The sequence below is a fragment of the Nilaparvata lugens genome, chromosome X (assembly GCF_014356525.2).
Source record: "Nilaparvata lugens isolate BPH chromosome X, ASM1435652v1, whole genome shotgun sequence".
Classification (NCBI taxonomy): Eukaryota; Metazoa; Arthropoda; class Insecta; order Hemiptera; family Delphacidae; genus Nilaparvata; species Nilaparvata lugens.
The window spans coordinates 105,301,645-105,315,443 of NC_052518.1; the positions used below are offsets into that span (position 1 = coordinate 105,301,645).

Below are 13,799 nucleotides of genomic sequence, written 5' to 3' on the forward strand. Positions count from 1 at the left end.
AGGAGAAACAAGACATAAATAGATTGAACACTTAAAAACTTGCATTAGAAATGGGAAAATTTTTGGAGACTGAGTCTCCTTTCTCAACCGAGCAGACTGCTTTCTCTGCGAGCAGAGTCTGCTCGGTTGAGAAAGGAGACTCAGTCTCCAAAAATTTCCCCCATTTCTAATGCAAGTTTTTAAGTGTTTTCAATCTATTTATGTCTTGTGTCACCTGTTTTAATATATATTACAAACTTTAAAACTATTATGTGCTATATATATAGCACATAATAGAAGACACTTTGAAGTTTGTAATATAAATTAAAACAGGAGACACAATATGAATAGATTGGAAACACTTAAAAATTAACATTAGAAATGGGGGGAAATTTTCTCAACCGAGAAGACTGCAGTTTTTTTCCACCTATTTATATATATATATGTGTGTGTGTGTGTGTGTGTGTGTGTGTGTGTGTGTGTGTGTGTGTGTGTGTGTATAGGTAGATAATAATATAATGTAAATAACAAGTACATACATAACATAAATGAAACATATGGTATGTCAAAAATGCGACCCCTGGTGAAGAATGGGCTGACAAAATCAGAGTGCAAACTATTCACTTTGGCCGAGCAGCGTTGCTTGGATCGCCTTCAACAAGAGAAGGCAATGGAGGAGGAGAGAGCTGAAGCACAAGGGGCAGCAGGAGAGAAGAAAGAGAAAAAAGACAAGAAATCCAAGTCTGATTTGGACTCAAATACGCCCAAGGGGCAGCAGGAGAGAAGAAAGAGAAAAAAGACAAGAAATCCAAGTCTGATTTGGACAGAAATACGCTGCTTCGTCTGCCAAAGACTTCAAAATTATTGGAAAATGCAGTCAGTCAGAACACTCCAAATGACAGAGAGAAAGAGGTCGAGCAGATTTACCAGACTAGTTTCATGCTTGTATGTATGTAGGAAGAAGAGCAACTCTATGGAAGAAGGAAGAATCACAGAGGTTAGAGGCATTTTTTATTTTTTATACCAAAATATATATGTATGTAAACATATATATATATATATATAATATATATATATATATATATATATATATATATATAATATATATACGGTATGTCAAAAAATGCGACTGCTGGCAAAGAACGGGCTGACAAAATCAGAGTGCAAACTATTCACTTTGGCCGAGCAGCGTTGCTTGGATCGCCTTCAACAAGAGAAGGCAATGGAGGAGGAGAGAGCTGAAGCACAAGGGGCAGCAGGAGAGAAGAAGAGAAAAAAGACAAGAATCCAAGTCTGATTTGGACAGAAATACGCTGCTTCGTCTGCCAAAGACTTCAAAATTATTGGAAAATGCAGTAAGAACACTCCAAATGACAGAGAGAAAGAGGTCGAGTAGATTTACCAGACTAGTTTCATGCTTGTATGTATGTAGGAAGAAGAGCAACTCTATGGAAGAAGGAAGAATCACAGAGGTTAGAGGCATTTTTTATTTTTTATACCAAAATATATATGTATGTATACATATATATATATATATATAGATATATATATATATATATATATATTATATATATATATATATATATGTGTGTGTGTGTGTATGTAGGTAGGTAATAATATAATGTACATAACAAGTACATACATAACATAAATGAAACATATGGTATGTCAAAAATGCGACCCCTGGTGAAGAATGAGCTGACAAAATCAGAGTGCAAACTATTCACTTTGGCCGAGCAGCGTTGCTTGGATCGCCTTCAACAAGAGAAGGCAATGGAGGAGGAAAGAGCTGAAGCACAAGGTGCAGCAGGAGAGATGAAAGAGAAAAAAGACAAGAAATCCAAGTCTGATTTTGACACAAATACGCTGCTTCGTCTGCCAAAGACTTCAAAATTATTGGAAAATGCAGTCAGTCAGAACACTCCAAATGACAGAGAGAAAGAGGTCGAGCAGATTTACCAGCGCCTGGCGGAACAATATGCAACAGAGACTGTGACTAGCTTTACGCTGTCTGTAGGAAGATTGATTGATTGATTTATTTGTCACATGCTAGGTCTTGAAAAACCTATTGCATTTATACATTACAATGCGAAATTAAAAAATAATAAATTAAAAATATTATTGCAAATATATACAAAAGAGGAAAAATAATAAGTAAACTCAGTTAAAGGTAATTGAATATATAAAACTAAGACAAAAAAATTATAACCTTATTACAATTGAAAAATATTACGATATGATGAAGAAGGAAGAACATTATTGTAACTAATTAATGAAGAATAATGATAATAAAAAAGTGAAAGAAAGTTATAATGAAGGAAGAAACAGATGATGGAGAGTACTAAAATTTAGAAAGGTAATTATATGAGATTGATAAGATCCCATAATCAAACAATTATTGGTATACACATATTTATATATATATATAATATATATATATATATATATATATATATATATATATATTATATATATATATTAAAAATGAACTACAAATAGAGCACAATTACTTTTCAGAGGTGTTGAAAGTTCGGATCACAGAACTGCAATTCAGTGGACCTCACAAAGCCAATGACTTCACATCCGTCCTTGAAGAAAGGTGTAAATGATTTAGTAATAAGAGAAGAGGAATTCTAAGAAGCACCGAGGTTAATAAGTTACCTGCACGTATATACAATATATATGTGCATTTTTGTGTTCATTTTTATATTCATGATCACAGTTTTTGCTTAATTTATCTCCATTTTCAGTTGTAACAATACCTAATAATTATACATCATTTCATATAGTATTATATATATATATAATACTAATGATATAATAATAGAAGATTAATTGACCAAAAATGATGTATAATTATTAGGTATTGTTACAACTGAAAATGGAGAAAAATTAAGCAAAAACTGTAATCATGAATATAAAAATGAACATATATATAAATGAATATATATATATATATATATATATATATATATATATTATATATATATATATATATAGATGCATTTTTTACCAATATGTATTTTTTGAATATTGTTGCTTTTTTCAAATGTTAATAAAAAAGGCCACTGCCAGATATTAACCAAACTGTATTTTTTATCATTTCATATCAACCAATATTATCCTTTCTATTCTACCTCTATATAATTATTATGTATCTGCGTGTCACAACAGAATGTAATATCGCTTGGCAAGCTACTATATCATCATGTGACCGCCGCATGAAAATAGATCAATAGTGAGTCAACCATGCCAATTTATAAATGAGTAGTATTATGCCCACGGACACTTGTGCTGTGTTTTTAATATAAAACATAGAGACAAATAAATATTAGTTAGTCACGTCAGATTATATACATCGCCGATATATCAATGGTTAGATACAGTATTATTCATAGCAAAAGTGGTGTTTTCAATATGTGGACCGATAGCAACAATAATAGTAGAGACTAGATGGGTGTATTTCGATCAGCCCAGGTGCTCGATTAGTCCAGGTGTTCGATTACCCCAGGTCGGACTTTCCCGATTAGACCAGGACCTGGTATAATCCAACTACTGGGTTAATCGAAGCATTCTGTCTCGATTATACCAGGTCATCTAAACGATACCTGGTCTAATCGAGACGTGGGCTAAACGAGACTGAATGTTTCGATTAGCCCAGTAGTTCGATTGTACCAGGTGTCATATATACTGCAATGGCAGAAGCACGAGCTGTTATATAATTATATAAAGTACAGTCGGTAGCTACGCTTCCATAAAAATAGAACATTTACTGTCAATGAAATCTTTATTGTCAATGCCTTTTCCAAATCTGAATATTCATGAACATTTTTGAAAATTGGCTCACTTCAATGACATTTTGTGATTCGAACAATAAAAAAACATGTATTTAGTGTTTTTATTCAGTTTTTGTAAGGAACTTTATCAGACGATACTTTAAACACATTCTGAGATGAGACACCAATACAAATCCTAATCGAGAAAGGTTTTTGTTTTCAGGGTAGGAAAGTTTTAAGAGCGAAGAAGTTTTAGATAAAGATCTAATCTTCATTTTGTATCTAAGACTTTTTCTCCAAGATGGATAGTATCCTTTGTACTGGCTTGGAAAGGAGAATGACAAATATAAATAATAGACGAGGCACAATTCTCTAAAACGATCGTTTTTATATTACACAGCTGGCTATATGTCATCTTATGAACTTCGGGGATGCGATATTTTGATTTTTCACATACTCACTTTTTTACTATCTTCAGCTGTTTCAGCCAAGGATGACTTATCCTTTTAATGTCGTTCAGCGAGTTTTCTCAAGGATGAGACATAGTGCAATCGAATTTTTATTCATAAACCTACTATGTTCCAAAGTTTGTGTAAACCGTTAGAGCCGTTTTCGAGATCCGTTAAACATAAATAACCAGATATAAAAATATAAATATACAGAAATTGCTCGCTTAATATAATAGGATATTCAAAGTTAATCATTATTTTACAATTTTGAGCGATTAGTGAGTGTTATTTTGTTATTCAATTTGGTTTGTAAAAAATCTCAATTAGAATTTTTATGTTTTCAAATATTTGAACTGAAAAATTGGACCTGAATTCAAGTGTATGGAACATAACCTACTTTTTGGACCATTCATAGTGTACCTTATAAATCAAAATTCGGGGAAGAAACAGTTTTGGGCTGTGCCTGTTAGTCCTTCGTCAGTCATTTTGAAGCTGAGATCCACCATTTTCACCGTTAAAACAATAATTCATACTCGGACATTAGGAATGCATGAGATTTGTAGTTACTAACAACTAATTAGAACAGGATTTCTACAATTGAGAATGTGATGGTTTTCATTCAGAAGCCCCATCCTTCCCCAGGTTGAATGTAAATTTTTATCGCGAATTCCACAAAACCACTACGGACGCTTCTGTCATTTATACAATTCCCTAACAACGTGCATGCACCGATTAGATATTTCTCACAAATATCTTCATTCTCAACGGAATTTCTGAATTGAAGGTATCAATTGTACAAGAAGATAATTCTCACACTAAATAAATATAGTTATCTTATCTTATCTACTAAGGACTCACTAAATAGAACTGAGGGATACATCTATTCATCATACAATACAACAATCAGATAGGCCTATTATTGTAAGTGCTATTGTTACAAAAAGAGCTGGTGGATTGAGAGTGAATGACAGTAGGCCTACCGGTACCCATTTGAAGAATGTCAACAAAGGCAGAAAGGAAAACTAAGTTCTGATAGGGTTCTGAGCGGATAATAATTAGTGTCATTCCAGGCAGGATGTTTTTCCAAACAGTCAATTAGTCTTCAGTACTTGCAAATGAAAAAAACATGAAATTTGGAATTTCTATTACTCCTTTACTTATTGTACATAAACTTATCATTACAATAGCATTTAATAAGCTTAGATACTGATATTCTACATCCAATTCTGACGTTGAATTGGGAATTTGAGAAAGTTGCAATTTCACACGAATTGGCAACCTTGTAATTTCTTTGGATGGAGGGCCAAGTCTCAACTTATTTTACACAGACTATAAACGAGGAACAACGGTACCGGTATTTAAAGCAGAACGGGTTTGATACGTATGATGGAAGGCCGTGAACAGAGTAGATTTGTGTTTAATGTCCATGATCAAGGCTTTAATATAGAGTTGGCTGATATTGTTAACTTTAAATTCATTGAACAGGGTTTCGGTGGGGTACCTTCTAGGTTTATTTTATTCAATGCTATTTTAAACATAAGTTTCTGTACAATAAGTGAACGAGCAAGATTTGAATTAAATGCACCCCCCCCCCCCTATTTCAAAGTATTAGGAGGCATAGTATAGTAGCTGGGGGTGCCAAATTTGGCTCCGAGATTTCTCAGGTCAAGCTTTATCTATGGTGCAAATTTCAGCCAAATCTGAGATACTAATTGTTTCAGTGTGTTTCACGATGGTTAGTCCAAGGAATCCATCAATTTTTTGTGAAAAATAAAAATAGCTCAAACTTCGTGATCTTATGGACTTTGATGCGAGAAACACGCATCTAGAATCATATTTGTGTTTCTCGCATCAAATACCATAAGATCACGGAGTTGAAGCAATTTTTATTTTTCACAAAAAAAATTGATGTAATCCATGGACTACCCATCGTGAAACACACTGAAACAAAAAGTAGCCTATCTCAGATTTGGCTTATTTGCAATATGCCTCACCGTTCAGAAGATATTTCAGCCAAATCTGAGATATTTTCCGTCTCTTAGTGTGGTTCACGATGATTAGTTAGTCCAAGGGATCCATAATTTTTTTGTGAATAATAAATATCGCTCAATCTTCGTGATCTTTTGGTATTTATTGCGAGAAACACGAATCTGGAATCAGATTTGTAATATTCCTCACCGTTCAGGAGATATTTCAGCCAAATCTGAGATACTTTTCGTCTCAGTGTGGTTCACGAAAAGTGTGTCCATGGAAACCATCAATTTTTAGTAAAGAATGAAAATCACTCAAACATCGTGATCTTATGGTCTTTGATGCGAGAAACACGAATCTGGAATCATATTTGCAAAATTCCTTACCGTTCAGGAAATATGACCATCTGAAAATTCTATGTTTCAGATTCTGGAGGTGCAAAATTTGGCTCTGACATTTCTCAGATCAAGCTTTATCTATGGTGCAAATTTAAGCCAAATCTGAAATACTTTTTGTTTCAGTGTGTTTCACGATGGATTACATCAATTTTTTGTGAGAAATAAAAATTGCTCAAACTTCGTGATCTTATGGTCTTTGATGCGAGAAACACGAATCTGGAATCATATTTGCAAAATTCCTTACCGTTCAGGAGATATGACCATTTGAAAAATTCTATGTTTGCAGATTGATAACTCAGCCTGTATAGTGGCTGGGGTTGTAAAATAGGTGGAACTCATTATACTGATGAAAAAATTTAATTTGTCATTTATACAGCTGTATAATACTGTGTTAACAAGTATACTTAAGATCTTGCAACATTTAAGATTGAGTTTATTATCAACATTCAATTTTACGTTTAAATATTTCAGTCTTTTTATAATATGAGATGAATCTCAGCAATATATCCATTCCAGAATGCTAAGTCTTTCTTCTATAACTTTGGAAATTTGTAGATTTATAAATGTTGTATCTTTTTAATCCCTTTTCACTGTCAAGTTTCTGAAGTAGAATTGAGTTCAATAGCTTACAGGTGTTCATCCAAATTTTAAAAGAGTTTATCTGGATCCTGCAACAAAAATAGAGAAAAATTATTTATTATTTTCATTCCCCTTGATATGTTCATCAACATTAATAATTCTATGTAGATTTTAATTCTATAAAATCTTCAAGTTAACAACAAATTACACATGTATGTTAATTCCAGATGGGTTTCAAGAAACCTCAAGTAAATTAATGAAAAATGTGACTCAGTTCATTAAAACGCATAAAGTTTATAAAACGTGTCAATTCCAGATGCGTTTCAAAAACGTCAAGTAAATTATTCGCTTTTGAACTATTTTTTCACAACACTTCAGATCAAGTAAAATAATGCAGTTTATGACTCAGAACATTATTAAAACGCATGAAGATTTTACAAAACGTTTTGCAATTTATTATTTTAATAATAAACTGTTGGATAGGGAAAGTAGAGCATAAAATGAGATGCCATATTACTACTGTGATGTAAACTATGAATCAAATATGGAAATTATGAGTTTTTCTGTTCCAGATTTATATTTTCTCATTTTCTAATAGACGGTGCCAGTTCTAATTTTTATGCAATAATTCCTTTTTAATACAGAAGAGAACATTAGCTGTCAACATGAAATTACAAGTTTTGCTTCAAAACACATAAAATTGAATCTGATCGAAAATTCAATAACTTTCTTCTCCTTGATAACGTTGATTACATATATTTCAAACGATTTTGAATTGCTATTAGATGTTTTTTTTTGAAAATAATGGCCTAAATATTAACAATATTGATTCAGCACACATCTACTCCATTCTCTATGTTTGGTTAACATATTTTGTTTGGCTGGTTGACAGCAACTGTCCATGCCTGTCTGTCATCCGCCATCCTTTTGAGGTGACTGTAGTTGGCACATCTCATTTGTTCTATGTACTCCAGTTGTGGCCTTGCTTGCCTCCCTCCATTATTCCTTTTTGTTAGCGTAGTCCCTCATGTCGAACAATATGACCAACCAACTGTGCTCTCTGCTCTCCTCTTTTTATTCCCCTCACTAGACATCCCCCACTCTCTGCAACTCTACTTTCAAACACCTCTTCATTCGTTACCTTCTCTCTCTCTCTCTCTCTCTCCAACTGGTCCTCAGCATTCTTCTGTAGCACCATGTCTCTAAAGCAGAAGTTCGTCTCTCTTCTTTCACACGCATCGTCCAAGCTTCACTGCCATAGGTTGCGTTGCAATGCTCCATACATAGGTTTCTAGCAACCGTTTTCTCACCTCTAGACTCAATGCTCTGCTCTTGCAGTCAATACCCGCTTCTTATTATTGAAAGCATTCTTTGCTTGATAAATCCTGCTAGCTATATCTCTTTACTACTTCTTCTATCATTAGTGACCCTGCTTCCAAGATAGTTGAACTTCTTTACGATGGCTTCATTCCTCAGCCTTATTTCTTTACTATTCTCTCTATTTCTTCTGCAGACTAGTATTTTCGTTATGAGTGCGTTTATTCTCATGCTGTATTCGTTTTCCATAATTTCATTTATTATGCACAATATTCTTTCCAGATCCTCTTCACTTTCTGCAATAATTGTTTTACGTTATGTTTATTAATACTTCTACAGTTTGGCTATACGTCAGCTTATGATTTTCGGGTTGAGATATTTAGATTTTCACAGTTATAAACCGACTAGTCAACTAATCTGCCCGAGTTGAAAGCGGAGAAAGGTCGAGAGTAAATACTGTGTTATGATGAGTTATTGAATGCATGCGTCATTGCCACTTAAAAGCTGATTGATTATTTATTTATTCATTTTCTTTACATATAAAGGCTCACAGAGATCCATAAAGAGCCATATATTTACACAATTAAATGAAACAACAATTCAACTTATATACATTATGAAATATAGTAAATAAAGAAAAGAAAGCAAAAAAAACATTTACACAGTTGAAATAATCAAATTAATTACATTCATATAAAGAAAAATGTGAAAAGAAAGCAAAAAGCATTTACTCAGAATAATCAAATTAATTTCATTTTTGTAAAGAAAAATGTGAAAAGAGAGAAGGTAAAACAATCCTTTCCAAAGATTCTAGAGGAAAATACAATTGAAAAAAAAACGATTTAAAGATTACAGGAAAGGAAATAATAACTAAAAAAAAAAACAGAAAGCCAAGTAAACAGAAAAAGAAAAGTCTTAAACTAGGAGAGTTCCAGCCAGAGTCTACAATAGTTATTTGTGCAACTAGTGCGCAAAGTGACAGTTTGCTGCACCGAAAGAAACGTTTACGCCCGAGCCGTAGGCGAGGGTGGAATGGTTTCTTGAGTGCAGCAGAGGAACTTTGCGCACGTATTTCACATTAAGTTTTTCCTACAGTTACCATTGAATATGAAAAGTGGGTAATTATGGGTAAAATTGCCTGAAATACATCAAATGTTTTTCTGTGTAATTTTATTATTCATAAAAACCTTAATCCTAAAATCCTAAAGTCCTCGTTGTCCTTGGTTATAATATCTAATTAATAATTAGCGCGTTGTGCTTGGTTGCACCTCTGCTCACTATAGCAGCCACAGCAGTCACTGTTACCAACTTCATTTTGATTTTGCTGCACTGTTGCTCCATATAACCTACTAAGTATTTTGCGTTGCCATGTTGCAAATCTGGAGTGCAGAAAAATTTTTCCCGCACTAGAGCGGAAAAGTGATTCTTTGCGTTCTGTAATCAGTGCAGCAATGGCCACTTTTCAACGTAACTGTAGGAAAAACAATATTCATCTCAAAAACCAAAAACGAGCGTCTTATGATAGATTCAGTTCACAATGTTTCTTATATTCATTGAATGAGTTCGAAAACGGATCAATGTGTTCATTCAAGCTATTAAACAGTCGTAAGGTTTTATAAAGAAATGAGTTGTAATGATGGTTTGTTCTAGCAAAGGGAATCTCGAACAATATATTCCTTCTAGGTCTTGCATATGGTACACTGAAATTAATTAGGCTGATAAAATATGGTAAATTGACATTATGATTTGAAATATTATATTACAACAATAGGGCATTTCATGATCACCGCACCTGCAATGACCATTAAATAAGGATCTCAATTCACTAGTTGGAAAATTGAATGGACAGAAGATACTGAATTTTTTGATGAAAAGGTGTCTTAGAAATCTATTTTGAATCTTCTCAATTTCGTAGCTATCAGTTACATTAGCAGGACACCACACCATAGATGCAACTCAAGTTTACTCCGGACCAGTGCATTAAACAGTTGTATGCTTACATCACAACTAGTAAAAGGTTTTGAATTACAAAGTATAAAACCAAGTAGCCTATTAGCACTGATAAGAACTTGATTAAATTGGTCTTTAAAATCAAGAGTCGAGTCAATCAACATTCCAAGATCTCGAATGCTATTGACATACTCTAGATTGATGCCTGCTAATGAGTAAGCGTAACGATCATAATTCCTCTGTCTCGTGTGAACCATAAACTTGGTTTTTGAGATATTTAATTTGAGTTTATTTCTACGACACCATAGATGGGCTCTAGCAAGATCCTGTTGTAACTGAGCACAATCTTCAACACTCCTTATTAATTTATACAATTTTACATCATCTGCAATCACTAGGATCTTAGATCCAATAATGCAATCGGGAAGATCGTTTATTAAGAGTAAAAACAAAAGAGGCCCAAGATTCGATCCCTGAGGGACCCCTGATGCATTTGCATAGTCAGCAGATTTGTAGCTATTGAAATGTATGTGTGAAAATCTATCAAATAGGTAGCTGCGGAAAAATTTGATCAAATCAGTTGAAAACCCATATGTAACTAACTTTTCCAATAAAACTTCAAAATTAACTGAATCGAAAGCTTTACTGAAATCGAGATAAATCACGTCTACCCGATCCTGACTATCTAATTTAGAAGAGACAAATTGAGTAAATGTTAACAGATTACTTACAGTAGACCTTCGGGGCATGAAACCATGTTGGAAAGGTGATATGACGTGTTTTACAAGATTGAATATACATACTATCTTCTTCTCTATATCTATAAAAGGCTAAGCCCCGACAGACTGAAATCACACCACAGCCCAAACTACTAAGCCTAAAAACTTGAAATTTTGCACAATTGTTCATGGTAGCCTGAAAACATCCACTAAGAAAGGATTTTCAGAAACTTACCACTCTGAGGGAGCTGGGGCCCCCCGAAATTTTGTACTTTTTAACCGCTCATTGCACAGCAAAGTCATGAGGAACTTTTTTTGTTCAGCTACAAAAAAAAAAATTAGATCTATGCAGAAAAATTTCGATCGGGAGCACAGGGGGGTTCGGGAGAGCGCATTTTTCAAAAATTTTGATGTAAAATCACACTACAGCTTAAACTAATTGTCCTACAAACTTAAAAATTTGCTTAAATATTCTTCAAACATGCTAGATGCGCACTAAGAACGGATTTTGAGATATTTTGTCTCTAAGGGTTTCAAAGGATGAAAAAGGATCCTATCAAGTAAGATTATGAACATTGTAAGGTGAACGCCATATGAAAATGAGATAAATTATTGATTGACATGAGATATTCTAACGTATGGTTTAATCATTGGAAATAACAAAATTATATGATAGAAATTAAAAAAAAAACATCTGTTCTATTATTGCTTTCTACCTGATTCCACTTAACCTCAATAATATTGCTCTGATAATTGATAAATATGTTATTATATTATTATTATTATTATTATTATCATTATTATTATCAATAATAATATAATAATAGTATTGTTTTGGTAATCAATAATTTTTTTTCACAAACTCTGTATAATAATATGGCTAATGTGAAACAGCTGCATCAAAGAAATTATCTCAAAAACATATTTTTAGGAAAACCATAGTTTTGAACTTCGTTTTCCTGATGCAATGTATAGATTGTATAGGCCTACACGTGGCATGGATTATCAATTTTTCAGCTAGAACAGTTTTTTGAGACTGCTAAATAAACGTCTACAGTTTTATCAATGCTGTATTGGCAATATGAAATCGCATGCAGTTAATATGTCTTTAAATAAAGGTGTTGATATTCACATGAATTAATCAATCTCTACCATTTTTATTCAATTACAATTTCAAAATTATTCGAGCCATGATAGAATGATTGACTCACTGTACAGTCAGTCGAAAATTTTAATATTGAAATGAGGAGTATTTTGGCAAGCTGAACAAAAAATAAGATCCTATGCACCTTTTCAATATTTCCTCAAATGAAAAATGAGTTTTGTGGGTTGTCAAAACTCCCCCTAAAAGGGAAACTATTCAACTTATCCTATCTTTTAGTAAAATAACAATGATTTCTGCATTGAATAACATGTTTCTTGCCAACAAGAATCGAACTCTTTGTGAATTTAGATAAGACCTACACTTTAGATTTATATAATTATATTAATTGAATTCATGGAAATTGAAGAACTTTTTTCAGTCAGTTTATGATTAGTAGATGAAATTGATTATCAATAAAGAAGAGAAATTATTATATTTGTACCTACAATCAGTACCTACAGAAATAGTTGAATGAATTGTCGATGTACTGAGTTCTTGGTCAACAATATTTTAATATTGGTATTTATCCATTCATTATTCTTTTCAGAAGTTATTTAATTTGAATTAGAAAATATTAATAAGCTCCTATCAATTTATCATTCATAACAATGAACTGTTCAAAACATGAATTTAATCAAATAAAAGATGGCCCATACTTCTGTATTCATGTTCGCATGTTTTCCACTTGTGATAGATAGCGAAAATATTGTAGAGCGAGCGAGCATGTTACACGGCGAATTGTAATCAAGGGCTCTAATTGGCTGAAAAGTTCAGCGTTCGGAGTGCGGTGAGGCGAACAGTTAGAACAGAGGCAAGCGGCACGGCAAACGGTTCGGAGTACGGTACGGCAAATGATTAACAGCTGATTTTTAACATTATGAAACATAATATGCTCATGTTCACTGAAAAGCAAGATGTACGGAGGAATGCACAGTTTGCTGCGCGCTTCGAGGTTCGGTTCGAGATGTGTGGACGCACCTTTAGATGTTACAGGACATTCATAAAGATCACAGGACAAAGCAACATAATAATCTATACTATAATGAAGGAAAGAACTGGCTTATATACGTACGGGATTGGAAAATTATGTTTGACACATTATCACATCTCAACTACTGAACTGATTAACTTGAAATTTTGTATATAGATTCTTGATTAACCGAAGATTGTTATAGGCCCATTTTCGATTCTTCAAGATTTGATTACATCAAGTTTTCAATCTGTCATGTTTCCAATTTGTCATGCTTCCAGCTGTTGTATGGAAGCAGCTGAACATTAAAAAAAGAAAAATAGAAGATAGGTATGATTGGGGTCCTATTCAAATAATAAAACCCGGTTTTCCGTCGCACCCAAATTTTTACTGCCATTTTGAATCCAACTTTATTTTTTTAAATTGAAATGTGGTCATATGATGGATGATTTCGATACAGGATTTCAAAAGAAAAGGTATGGTTAAAACCGCACATCGATATCTCAAACGTTTCAAAAGTTATACTCATTCAAAGATACTGATATAT

The 13,799-nt window shown here is 33.1% G+C and overlaps 1 protein-coding gene across 2 annotated transcripts; it reads left to right on the forward strand.

Moving 5' to 3' along the window:
- The first annotated feature begins 290 nt into the window (after positions 1-290).
- LOC120354892 lies at positions 291-1,507 on the forward strand. 2 transcript variants are annotated; one of them, XM_039442960.1, is made up of 2 exons: positions 291-1,033; positions 1,088-1,507. In XM_039442960.1, the coding sequence occupies exons 1-2, from the start codon at positions 542-544 to the stop codon at positions 1,274-1,276; spliced, it is 681 nt and encodes a 226-aa protein (XP_039298894.1). In that variant the 5' UTR covers positions 291-541; the 3' UTR covers positions 1,277-1,507. The 2 variants fall into 2 exon arrangements, with proteins under 2 accessions (XP_039298894.1, XP_039298893.1); XM_039442959.1 differs by having other exon boundaries at positions 291-1,027; positions 1,082-1,507.
- Positions 1,508-13,799: the final 12,292 nt, after the last annotated feature.

Bases quoted from the DNA above. Each gene is read 5' to 3' on its own strand.
- LOC120354892 (XM_039442960.1), top strand. From the start codon at position 542: ATGTCAAAAATGCGACCCCTGGTGAAGAATGGGCTGACAAAATCAGAG. The intron at 1,034-1,087 runs ATATATATATAA...TATAATATATAT, and splicing joins ATGTATGTAAACATATATAT to ACGGTATGTCAAAAAATGCG.